General features: G+C 46.8%; 1 protein-coding gene across 1 annotated transcript in view; it reads right to left on the reverse strand.

Annotated features, from left to right (window-relative positions):
- The window catches only part of LOC144509731 (calcium-activated potassium channel subunit alpha-1-like), a 156,329-nt gene extending 150,920 nt beyond the window's left edge, over nucleotides 1-5,409 (reverse strand). Inside the window, exons 1-2 of the mRNA XM_078238510.1 lie at nucleotides 5,282-5,409; nucleotides 78-168 (exon numbers count right to left, since the gene is read on the reverse strand). Coding sequence (XP_078094636.1) covers nucleotides 78-168; nucleotides 5,282-5,409 — 219 coding nt within the window. The remainder of the gene's footprint in view (nucleotides 1-77; nucleotides 169-5,281) is intronic.
- Nucleotides 5,410-12,597: the final 7,188 nt, after the last annotated feature.

Consider the following 12,597-nt stretch of genomic DNA (forward strand, 5'->3'; position numbering starts at 1 on the left):
TCTTTCTCGTCAGAGGCAGATGTGCAATGAAATAATATAAATTTACACTCAAACTTCAACACAAAAGTAAGACTTACTCGGAGTCCAAAGTAAAATAAAAAGAAGGCATTAAAGCACAGATCGACCGTTTGTAGAGTGTGTAAAACCACTCGGGTGCTTTCATTGCTCCTGTAGAAAGAGGACAGCAAATTCGGTTCATTAGATTTTGTCACACTCCACCCCGCCACCCCCCCGAGAGTTTGTGTCTGTATATGTGTGTGTATATGTATGTGTATGTGAGTGAGTGTGAGCGTGTGAGAGTGGGTGTGTTTGTGTGAGAATGTGTGTGTGTGTGTGTGTCGGTTAAATTAGTTGAATATCCTCTCAACATGGGCACTGTATCAACAGCACTATCTCAGCTCCTGTCTTGAAGTTAATACTTACTCAACTGATGTTGCAAAGTAGATGAAGAGGGAACCAAAGCTGAGTAAGAACACCATCATTACCTGTCAAAGAGACACCAGTCACATTCTGTTCATAAGAATAGGTGGTAGTTATCTGGTGCCCATTCTGTACAAGCCTGTACACGGGTGGCACAGTGACACAGTGGTTAGCACTACTCCTTCACAGCGCCAGGGACCCGGGTTCGATTCCCGGCTTGGGTCACTGTCTGTGTGGAGTTTGCACATTCTCCCTGTGTCTGCGTGGGTTTCCTCCAGGTGCTCCGGTTTCCTCCCACATTCTGAAAGACATGCTGGTTAGGTGCATTGGCCCGTTGACCCAAACAGGCGCCGGACTGTGGCAACGAGGGGAATTTCACAGTAACTTCATTGCAGTGTTAATGTAAGCCTTACTTGTGACTAATAAATATACTTTACTTTACTTTAGATATAGACACAGCTGGAGGGCCATTGGGGGAGCATCGTGAGGTTATCCATGGGCTTGCGGTACAGTGAAGTGCTGAGGTGACCTTCCTTGAAAGATGCCCTCATAAGAACAGGATATGGCGCTCGACTCATCGATCGACAGTTCTGATGCGCCACAGTGAAAAACCGCACCGACCTCCTCAGAAGACAAACACAGGACACGGTGGACAGAGTACCCTTCGTCGTCCAGTACTTCCCTGGAGCAGAGAAGCTACGACATGTTCGCCGGAGTCTTCAACATGTCATTGATGAAGACGAACATCTCGCCAAGGCCATCCCCACAACCCCACTTCTTGCCTTCAAACAACCGCACAACCTCAAACAGACCATTGTCCGTAGCAAACTACCCAGCCTTCAGGAGAAGTGACCACGACACCACACAACCCTGCCACAGCAACCTCTGCAAGACGTGCCAGATCATCAACATGGATGCCATCATCTCACGTGAGAACACCATCCACCAGGTACACGGTACCTACTCTTGCAACTCGGCCAACGTTGTCTACTTGATACACTGCAGGAAAGGATGTCCCGGGGCATGGTACATTGGGGAGACCATGCAGACGCTACGACAACGATGAATGAACACCGCTCGACAATCACCAGGCAAGAGTATTCTCTTCCTGTTGGGGAACACTTCAGCGGTCACGGGCATTCGGCCTCTGATCTTCGGGTAAGCGTTCTCCAAGGCGGCCTTCACGACACACGACAGCGCAGAGTCGCTGAGCAGAGACTGATAGCCAAGTTCCGCACACATGAGGACGGCCTCAACCGGGATTTTGGGTTCATGTCACACTATCTGTAACCCCCACGACTTGCCTGGGCTTGCAAAATCTCACTAACTGTCCTATCTGGAGACAATACACATCTCTTTAACCTGTGCTTAACCCTCTCTCCACTCACATTGTCTGTACCTTTAAGACTTGGATTACCTGTAAAGACTCACATTCCAACCATTATTTTGTAAATTGAGTCGGTGTCTTTATATGCCCTGTTTGTGAACAGAACTCCCACTCACCTGATGAAGGAGCAGCGCTCCGAAAGCTAGTGGCTGTTGCTACCAAATAAACCTGTTGGACTTTAACCTGGTGTTGTGAGACTTCTTACTGTGTTTACCCCAATCCAACGCCGACATCTCCACATCATGGCTACTATCGACACCGCAAACAGCCGGCTCAAAGTGGAGAGGATCTCTAAGAAGATTGCGCATATCGACACAGACATCAAGTTTCTACAAAGATGCAAGAAAGCAGATAAGATACCGAAAGGACTACAGATCACGAACCCACTCAGGTCAACCTATAACACAGACTACGCTGAGAAACTTTGCCGTCGCACCTCTCTCACCCTCCTCAACCACCTCATACACCAGCTCTACAGCAAACGCCGCATCCTGGAAACCAAGATAGAGTCCATATTCTCAACTTGCGCTCAGGATGCAGACCAACTGCCAAGCCGACGAGACAAAGGAACTACGCCATCTACATGCACACCAAGAACAGAAAACTTGAGAAACTCGGCATCACCACCAGCAGCAACCAAGCCTCCCCCGGTACCACAGTAGAAAACAGTACCACTGCAGGGAAGCCCATTGTCAGCTTGTCGGACTACACCCTTCAACCAGATGAAATCGAAGTTCTCAGCCGAGGCCTCAATTTCTGCCCCACCACCAAAATAGACCCCATCAGTCTCGCAGCGGACACAGAGGAATTCATCAGGCGAATGAGGCTGCGGGAGTTCTTCCACAAACCCCAAGAGGCCAACAGCGAACACAATGAGACAGCCAATGAACCGGAACAGCCAACAGAGAGATCCGCGGTGCAGCAACTGAAGAGGAAAGAGTCGAATTGGACTCCTCCGGAAGGCCGCTGCCCTTGGCTTGACATGTATGCCCAAGCCGTCAGGAGGTGTGTCAATGCCAGGTTCATCAGCCGCATTCACAAGACAGCCCTGAACATCACCCAAGCACAACGTAACGCCATCCACGCTCTCAAGACCAACCGCAACATTGTCATCAAACCAGCAGACAAAGGAGGGGCCATCGTCATACTGAACAGAACGGATTACTGCAAAGAAGTGTACCAACAACTGAACAGCGAGGAACACTACAGACAGTTACCCACAGATCCAACCAAAGAACACACACATCAACTCAACAGACTGATCAAGACTTTTGATCCGGAGCTTCAGAGCACCCTCCGTGCTCTCATCCCACGTACTCCCCGCGTTGGAGATCTCTACTGCCTCCCAAAAGATACACAAGGCAAATACACCTGGCCGCCCCATCGTATCGGGCAATGGGACCCTGTGCGAGAACCTCTCCGGCTACATCGAGGGCATCCTGAAACCCATTGAACCCCCAGCTTTTGTCGCGACACTACAGACTTCCTACAGAAACTCAGCACACATGGAGCAGTTGAACCAGGAGCACTCCTCGTCACAATGGATGTCTCGGCACTCTACACCAGTATCCCCCACGACAATGGCATTGCTGCAACTGCCTCAGTGCTCAACGCCGACAACTGCCAGTCTCCAGATGCAATTTTACAACTCATCCGCTTCATCCTGGACCACAATGTCTTCACCTTCAACAACCAGTTCTTCATCCAGACACACGGAACAGCCATGGGGACCAAATTCACACCTCAATATGCCAACATCTTCATGCACAGGTTCGAACAAGACCTCTTCACCACACAGGACCTTCAACCAATGCTATACACTAGATACATCGATGACATTTTCTTCCTTTGGACTCATGGTGAGCAATCACTGAAACAACTATATGATGACATCAACAAGTTCCATCCCACCATCAGACTCACCATGGACTACTCTCTGGAATCAGTTGCATTCTTGGACTCACGCGTCTCCATCAAGGACGGTCACCTCAGCACCTCACTGTACCGCAAGCCCATGGATAACCTCACGATGCTCCACTTCTCCAGCTTCCACCCTAAACACGTTAAAGAAGCCATCCCCTACGGACAAGCCCTCCATATACACAGGATCTGCTCGGATGAGGAGGATCGCAACAGACACCTCCAGACGCTGAAAGATGCCCTCAAGAGAACAGGATATGGCGCTCGACTCATCGATCGACAGTTCCGACGCGCCACAGCGAAAAACCGCACCGACCTCCTCAGAAGACAAACACGGGACACGGCGGACAGAGTACCCTTCGTTGTCCAGTACTTCCCCGGAGCGGAGAAGCTACGGCATCTCCTCCGGAGCCTTCAACATGTCATTGATGAAGACGAACATCTCGCCAAGGCCATCCCCACACCTCCACTGCTTGCCTTCAAATAACTGCACAACCTCAAACAGACCATTGTCCACAGCAAACTACCCAGCCTTCAGGAGAACAGTGACCACGACACCACACAACACTGCCACAGCAACCTCTGCAAGACGTGCCGGATCATCGACACGGATGCCATCATCTCACGTGAGAACACCATCCACCAGGTACACGGTACATACTCTTGCAACTCGGTCAACGTTGTCTACCTGATACGCTGCAAGAAAGGATGTCCCGAGGCATGGTACATTGGGGAGACTATGCAGACGCTACGACAACGGATGAATGAACATCGCTCGACAATCACCAGGCAGGAGTGTTATCTTCCTGTCGGGGAGCACTTCAGCGGTCACGGGCATTCGGCCTCTGATCTTCGGGTAAGTGTTCTCCAATGCGGCCTTCACGACACACGACAGCGCAGAGTCGCTGAGCAGAGACTGATAGCCAAGTTCCGCACACATGAGGACGGCCTGAACTGGGATCTTGGGTTCATGTCACATTATCAGTAACCCCCACAGCTTGCCTGGGCTTGCAAAATCTCACTAACTGTCCTGCCCAGAGACAATACACATTTCTTTAACCTGTGCTTAACCCTCTCTCCACTCACATTGTCTGTACCTTTCAGATTTGATTCCCTGCAAAGACTCGCATTCCAACCATTATTTTGTAAATTGAGTTTGTGTCTTTATATGCTCTGTTTGTGAACAGAACTCCCACTCACCTGATGAAGGAGCAGCGCTCCGAAAGCTTGTGGTTTGTGCTACCAAATAAACCTGTTGGCCTTTAACCTGGTGTTGTGAGACTTCTTACTGAGTTTGTCTTGCACAGGCAGTGTTGCTGGTATGAGAGTGCTCTGAGGTGCCTCCTATATGTTGTCCATGTTTCAGTCCTATACAGTAAGGAAATGATCACAATTGCATGGTAAACTATGAGCTTGGTTTCAAATTTGAAGTCACGATCTTCAGAACCTCATTTACTTGGGTGACCAAAGGCTGCACCAACAGATTTCAGGCTGTCTTCACTATTTCTTTCTGCAGGTGTTGCACATTTTTCAGACACTCAATATGAATCCTACTTAATGGGGCTGTGGACATGTATATATGGGGCTTGCTCATTGAGGACTTTGGTCTCCTGAATGTTCAGTGTAAGTCCCATCTTCTCAGATACCTCAGTAACTGCATCAACGATTCTCCGGAGATACATTTTCAACTGAATACTTCTTTTTGTGAAATCGAAAGACCAATTAAGGAATGCTCCGTCAGCTTGACGTAATTTGAACGTGCAACCTTCTGATTTGGAACCAGACACGCTCCCGTTGCGCCACAAGCTCACACCAACTGAATACTTACTGCAGCATTATCGGAGCTCAATGACTGAGGTCTGGCTGTTCTTGGTTTTTGATTGAAGTTATCTTAGAACGAATCATTTACCATCCATTCCATAAATAAGTTGCATTCCAGCAGGGATCTTGTCTCATGTCAAGACAGAGTATGGCTAGGAGGTCAAGATAAAGAGTTGGACACAACCTTGGTTTACTCCTGTCTTCACCTCCAAATGGATCTGTTGTAGATTTGCTAAATTTGCTGTTGACACAAAGCAAAGAAGGAAAGTAAGTTTTGAAGAGGAGCGAAGGATCTGCAAAGGGACATAGATAGGTTCAATGAGTGGACAAAAACTTGGCATATGGAGTATGATGTGGGAAAATGCAAATTTATCCACTTGGACAAGAAGAAGAAAGGCAACATAATGTTGAAATGGAGAGGTGATGAATGAATACTTTTCTTCGGTGTTCACCAAGGAGAGGGGCCATGTTTTTGAGGAAGAGATGGTGTCACAGGCTGATAGGCTGGAGGAAGTAGATGTTCGGAGGGAAGATGTACTAGCAATTTTGAATAAACTGAAAGTTGATAAGTCCCCTGGGCCTGATGAAATATATCCTAGGATTCTTTGGGAGGCAAGGGATGAGATAGCAGAGCCTTTGGCATTGCTCTTTGCGTCCTCACTGTCCACGGGGGTGGTGCCAGAGGACTGGAGAATGGCGAATGTGGTTCCTCTGTTTAAGAAAGGGAATAGAAATGACCCTGGTAATTATAGGCCGGTTAGTCTTACTTCGGTGGTCGGTAAGTTGATGGAAAAGGTCCTTAGGGATAGGATTTACGACCATTTAGAAAGATGCAGCTTAATCCGGGTTAGTCAGCACGGATTTGTGAAGGGCAAGTCTTTCCTCACAAATTTGATAGAATTTTTTGAGGAGGTAACTAAGTGTGTAGATGAAGGTAGTGCAGTTGATGTCATATACATGGATTTTAGTAAGGCGTTTGATAAAGTCCCCCACGGTCGGCTTATGAAGAAAGTAAGGATGTGTGGGATAGAGGGAAGTTTGGCCAATTGGATAGGTAACTGGCTATCTAACAGAAGACAGAGAGTGGTGGTGGATGGAAAATTTTCGGACTGGAAACCGGTTACCAGCGGAGTGCCACAGGGATCAGTGCTTGGTCCTCTGCTATTTGTAATTTTTATAAATGACTTGGAGGAGGGGGCTGAAGGGTGGATCAGTAAATTTGCTGATGACACCAAGATTGGTGGAGTAGTGGATGTGGTGGAGGGCTGTTGTAGGCTGCAAAGAGACATAGATAGGATGCAAAGCTGGGCTGAAAAATGGCAAATGGAGTTTAACCCTGACAAATGCGAGGTGATTCATTTTGGTAGGACAAATTTAAATGTGGATTACAGGGTCAAAGGTAGGGTTCTGAAGAATGTGGAGGAACAGAGAGATCTTGGGGTTCATATCCATAGATCTCTGAAGGTTGCCACTCAAGTGGATAGAGCCGTGAAGAAGGCCTATAGTGTGTTGGCGTTCATTAACAGGGGATTTGAGTTTAAGAGCCGTGGGGATATGCTGCAACTGTACAGGACCTTGGTGAGACCACATTTGGAATATTGTGTGCAGTTCTGGTCACCTCACTACAAGAAGGATGTGGAGACACTGGAAAGAGTGCAGAGGAGATTTACCAGGATGCTGCCTGGTTTGGAGGGTAGGTCTTATGAGGAAAGGTTGAGGGAACTTGGGCTTTTCTCTTTGGAGCAGAGGAGGTTGAGAGGAGACTTGATAGAGGTTTATAAGATGATGAGGGGGATAGATAGAGTGAACGTTCAAAGACTATTTCCTCGGGTGAATGGAGCGGTAGCTAGGGGCATAACTATAGGGTTCATGGTGGGAGATATAGGAAGGATGTCCGAGGTAGGTTTTTTACTCAGAGAGTGGTTGGGGTGTGGAATGGACTGCCTGCAGGGATAGTGGAGTCAGAAACTTTAGGAACATTTAAGAAGCTATTGGATAGGCACATGGAGTACTTCGGGATGATAGGGAGGAAATAGCTTGATCTGGGTTTCAGACAAAGCTCGGCACAACATCATGGGCCGAAGGGCCTGTTCTGTGCTGTACTGTTCTATGTTCTAGATTGCAGAACTCTGGGGTGCAGAGGGATCTGGGTGTCCTAGTACATGGATTCACAGAAAGTTAGTATGCAGGTACAGCAAGTGATTAGAAAGGCAATTGGAAAGTTCTTATTTATTGGGGAATGGAGTATAAAAGTAGGGATGTTTTACAGCAGCTGCCAGCGTTGGACTGGGGTAAGCACAGTCTTCTTACTGTGCTTATCCCAGTCCAACGCCGGCATCTCCACATTACTGCAGCTGTGCAGGGTAGTGGTGAGATCACACCTGGAATACTATGTTTTAGTCTCCTTATTGAAGAAAGAATATAAATGCATTAGACGCATTCCGAGAAGGTTCACTCCACTGATTCCTGGGATAGTGGGTTATCTTACAAGGAAAGCTTGCCAGCTACAAGAAAAATGCTGCAAAGACATGAACCTCTTTACACCGTGTTCCTTGAGTTGACAAAGGCCTTCGGCTCTGTAAATTGTGAGGCACTCTGGAATCTTCTGCTCCAAAATTTGTTATTGTCCGTCACCTGCTCCATCATGATGTACCAGTGGTGATCTTCAACACATGTGAATCAGGAGAAGGAGCATGCCTGGCACTTGTCCCTTCGAGCCTACTCTGTATTCAATAAAATCATGGCTGAAATGATTGTGATATGAAAGCAGCCAGCATAAACAAGCACCCCATGCACCCCGGACATCCTCTCTTCCACCTTCTTCCGGCGGGAAAAAGATACAAAAGCCTTCCCGCTGCCTTCCTGCTGCCTTGGCAAAGCAGCCAGCATAATTAAGGACCCCACGCACCCCCGGACATTCTCTCTTCCACCTTCTTCCAGCAGGAAAAAGATACAAAAGTCTGAGATCACGTACCAACCGACTCAAATACACTTTCTTCCCTGGAGTTTGCACGTTCTCCCCGTGTCTGCATGGGTTTCCTCTGGGTGCTCCAGTTTCCTCCCACAGTCCGAAAGACGTGCAGGTTAGGTGCATTGGCCATGCTAAATTATCCCTCAGTGTTACCCACTGGAGTGTGGCAACTAGGGGATTTTCACCGTAACTACATTCCAGTGTTAATGTAAGCGTACTTGTGACACTAATAAAAAAACTTTAACTTAATTGGTGCAGCCTCTATCCACCAGAATAGACATTGAGATATTCCAGATGGCACATCTTCCTCCACTTGTTCTGCTATCGAGGAATTGCTTACCATAGCTCTGTGTGCTGAGGATTTCCAAAGTTCCTAACAGGGCTTCACAGTAACCAAAAGCAGCACCAGACATAAAGAGTCCCACCGTACGTCCCCATGTTCCTTTTTTATTCATTGCCCAGGTTCCACAGTGAGGACAAGGAGCTGCACTGGAATCTCAACAAGTATCTATCCCCTGAGAACAAACTAGCAAGAAATACAAAAGATAGATGCCTTTTGAAAATACAAATGCATCACATTCACTGGTTCACTACCAACCCTGTGAGCCGCATCCTCAAAATCTTCAATAGATTCAGACATGATTTCCCTTTAAAACCATGTGAATTTTATCAGTGAAGAAATCAATGGGGCTAAAGCCACCAAATCCCCTGGATCTCGCAGCCTACGCACTGAAGCTGTTAGGGGTGGCGGCAGAAATACACTGATTTTCATCTTACAGAATTCCTGGGATTCAGAAGCTTCTCGGGAATTGGAACATAATAAAGAGCTAGAGAAAACAGGATACTAAAGGCCACTTAGTCTAATATCAAGATTAGAAAATTACTATAATCTATCATTAGAAATACAATAACATGAATTTCTTTTTTATTTTGGAGCTGATTTTAAACCCTCCTCTTCCAACATTTGCTCCAAAGATGTGCAGATTAGAGGGATTGGCCATGCTAAATTGCCCCTTACTGTCCAAAGATGTGCAGGTTAGTTGGGTTGGCCATGCTAAATTGCCCCTTAGTGTTCAAGGATATGCAGGAGAGGTGGATTGGCCATGCTAAATTGCTCCTTCGTGTCCAAGGATGTGCAGGTTAGTTGGGTTGGCCATGCTAAATTGCCCCTCACTGTCCAAAGATGTGCAGATTAGATTGATTAGCCATGGTAAATGTTAGAGATTACAGGTGATACGGCGGGAGAGAAGGCCTGGGTGAGATACTCTGTCAGGGAGTCAGTGCAGACTCGATGGGCCACATAGCCTCTTCTGCAGTGTAGGGATTCTATGATTCTCTTTAAAAGCTGAGTGTATATTTGATTTATATATTCTAGCCAGTTACTGGATATTCAGCCGGCAGAGAGGTTCCCTGGTCTGCCTCTTCGCTCAGGGTATTGGAAACTCTTCTCAGTGTTCCACACTAGCTATGTTTCTACTGAATTCTTGTTGAAAGTGTCCGCTCTTAATCATGCGTGGCTCTGGTGGAATGTTTCACTTTTGTTACTCACAAGCCCTCGGCCAATCAGTGACTGAGCTGATATCATTCGTTGCGCCCATTCCTGCACTGCAAACATTAGACTGACATCCTTCACTTTCGATGTTTCCCTGGCATTCAGTTGGTCCACCTCCTAAAACACATTTAACATCAAGTTAGCTAAAGTAGCACTCAGTCATCAGCCTGTAAATTGTTCTGGATTCTCTCACACTCAGCCCCACTGGGACAGTTGTGCTGCTGTGGGAGTTACACGTCCTGTGCTGCAGGTTCCACCTCATCTGACTGCTGTTGGGATTTGGAAACATGCCAATAAGGACTGATTAGGGACAGTCAGCATGGCTTTGTGAGTGGAAAATCATGTCTCACAAATTTGAGTTTTTTTGTCTTTTTAAAAGCATTTAGATGGTTACATGGGGAAGATGGGTATAGAGGGATATGGGTAATTGGGACTAGCTTAGTGGTTGAAAAAGGGTGGCATGGACAAGTTGGGCCGAAGGGCCTGTTTCCGTGCTGTAAACCTCTATGACTCTCAGGGGAGGCTATGATTGCCAACTCTAGTTGGCCGTATTCTTGAAGGTAACTTGATCTCAGTGTCTGTGGGCACACTGCCACCATTGATCTGAAAGGGTTAATAATCACAGAAGTTTAAAAATCACATAAGCTGCAAGCTGAATCTCAGTCACTCAGGGAAAGCTATGTGCAGACCACAGATCTTGATTAAAGTAAACCCAAGTAAGAGTCACGGACTATCTCATTGAATGATGTGCAGTTGCCCGTTCATGTCTGCCCATTGGAACAAGGAACAATGGGAAGGGAGGGTGAGCTACCATTGGTCAGAGATATATCTATCATTTCTTGATGATATAACATGCACAAGTTTTAATTGAACATGATACCCTTATATATGCATGATGTAACCTGAACTACAAGATTATGAGGGGCATGTTCAGAGTGGATAGTCAGAAGCTTTTTCCCAGGATGGAACAGTCAATTACTAGGGGGCACAGGGTTAAGGTGCGAGGGACAAGGTTTAAAGAAGATGTATGAAGCAAGTTTTTGTACAGAGTAGTGGGTGCCTGGAACTTGTTGCTGGGGGAGGCAGTGGAAGCAGATACGATAGTGACTTTTAAGGGGCATCTGGACAAATACATGAATAGGATGGGAATAGAGGGATATGGTCCCCGGAAGAGTAGGGGGTTTTAGTTCAGTCGGGCAGCATGGTCGGTGCAGGCTTGGAGGGCCGAAGGGCCTGTTCCTGTGCTGTAATTTTCTTTGTTCTTTATTCTTATGGTTGGACAGAGATAACTCCTATACATCTGTTGGTATATGCCAATTATTGTAATCGGAGTTGAACGTACAATTGCCTATGTATATCTGAATTTTTCACTCTGAGTAGTCTGAATAACTTCATTCAGAGTTCTATAGCTATAGCCTTCTTTTATAAATCACCTTGAAATCACTCTGTGACTTTGTCTGGCTACTTGAGGGGAACGATGGTTTTAAATACAACAAGAAAACCATCGTAACAGATTGCTCTCAACACTTCCCATGGTGCCACGTTGAGCAGCTACCAATCAGAAAACAATTCAACCCCTCATTACCTGATTGGATAATACTTGGCTGTCAGTTAAACTTTTGGAACATAAATATAAGTACTCAGCCTTTTTGGAACAAATTTCTCTTCTGGCCCAATGATTTTTCTCCAGTGTTTTGCTCACACCAATGTGCTGGAGATGAGTGTTTAATTCCTGGAGGCAGCTGGAGAGGAGGGGCAGTGAGGAGGAGTGGGATAAAAGCTGAGAGAGATGCTTTCCACTTGTCCTGTTGGAGTCCCGGACAACAGAATGTTCACTTCATTCACTGTTTGTGGGAACTCACTCTCTTCTCTGTCCATTCCTCTCTCACACGAGCTCTCTTTATCTCTCTCTGTCCATCTCTCTCTCTTTCTCACTCGCTCTCTCTTTCACTCACCTCTTGGCTCTCAGTCTACCGGTACAGTCCTTGCTGGGTAAACGGGGCATGTTGGTGTCAGTGTAATTTTCCCTGAATGTAGTGGGCAGCTGCCCTGAGCCTCCAGCATCCATTCACTCCATTAGCAATCTCAAAAGCCTGAAGCAAAAAGGAGAGTTTGGGCAGCTTCAAACAGTCCCCGGGAATGACGTGGTTCTGAGCTGGGCTCCTCAACTCATTGCAAACATCTTTGCCTTACAATGGCACTGTTCAAAGTAGCAAGTTTAACATTTATTGCAGCCCCTTTGTAACCGACTCTAGTGAAACTGGCCATCAGCCGTGAGATAGAAATGTCAGCCATGTTTAAGTGGCACTCTCGTCCCTGTGGGGGGAAATTGGGAGTTCAAGTCCAACTCCAGAAACTGCAGGCCAGAATCCAGGCTGACATTTCCCAATGCAGCAGCGAGAGAGTGCAGCACTGCCCCAGGGGCTGTCTTTTGGTAAACTGAGGCCCAATGCCAATATTTCTCCAGAAATGCACATCACTCAAATACAATTGATCTTTGTGGAATATGGAAGTGTTTCCTACATT

This window comes from Mustelus asterias, chromosome 22 (genome assembly GCF_964213995.1).
Source record: "Mustelus asterias chromosome 22, sMusAst1.hap1.1, whole genome shotgun sequence".
Lineage (NCBI taxonomy): Eukaryota > Metazoa > Chordata > Chondrichthyes > Carcharhiniformes > Triakidae > Mustelus > Mustelus asterias.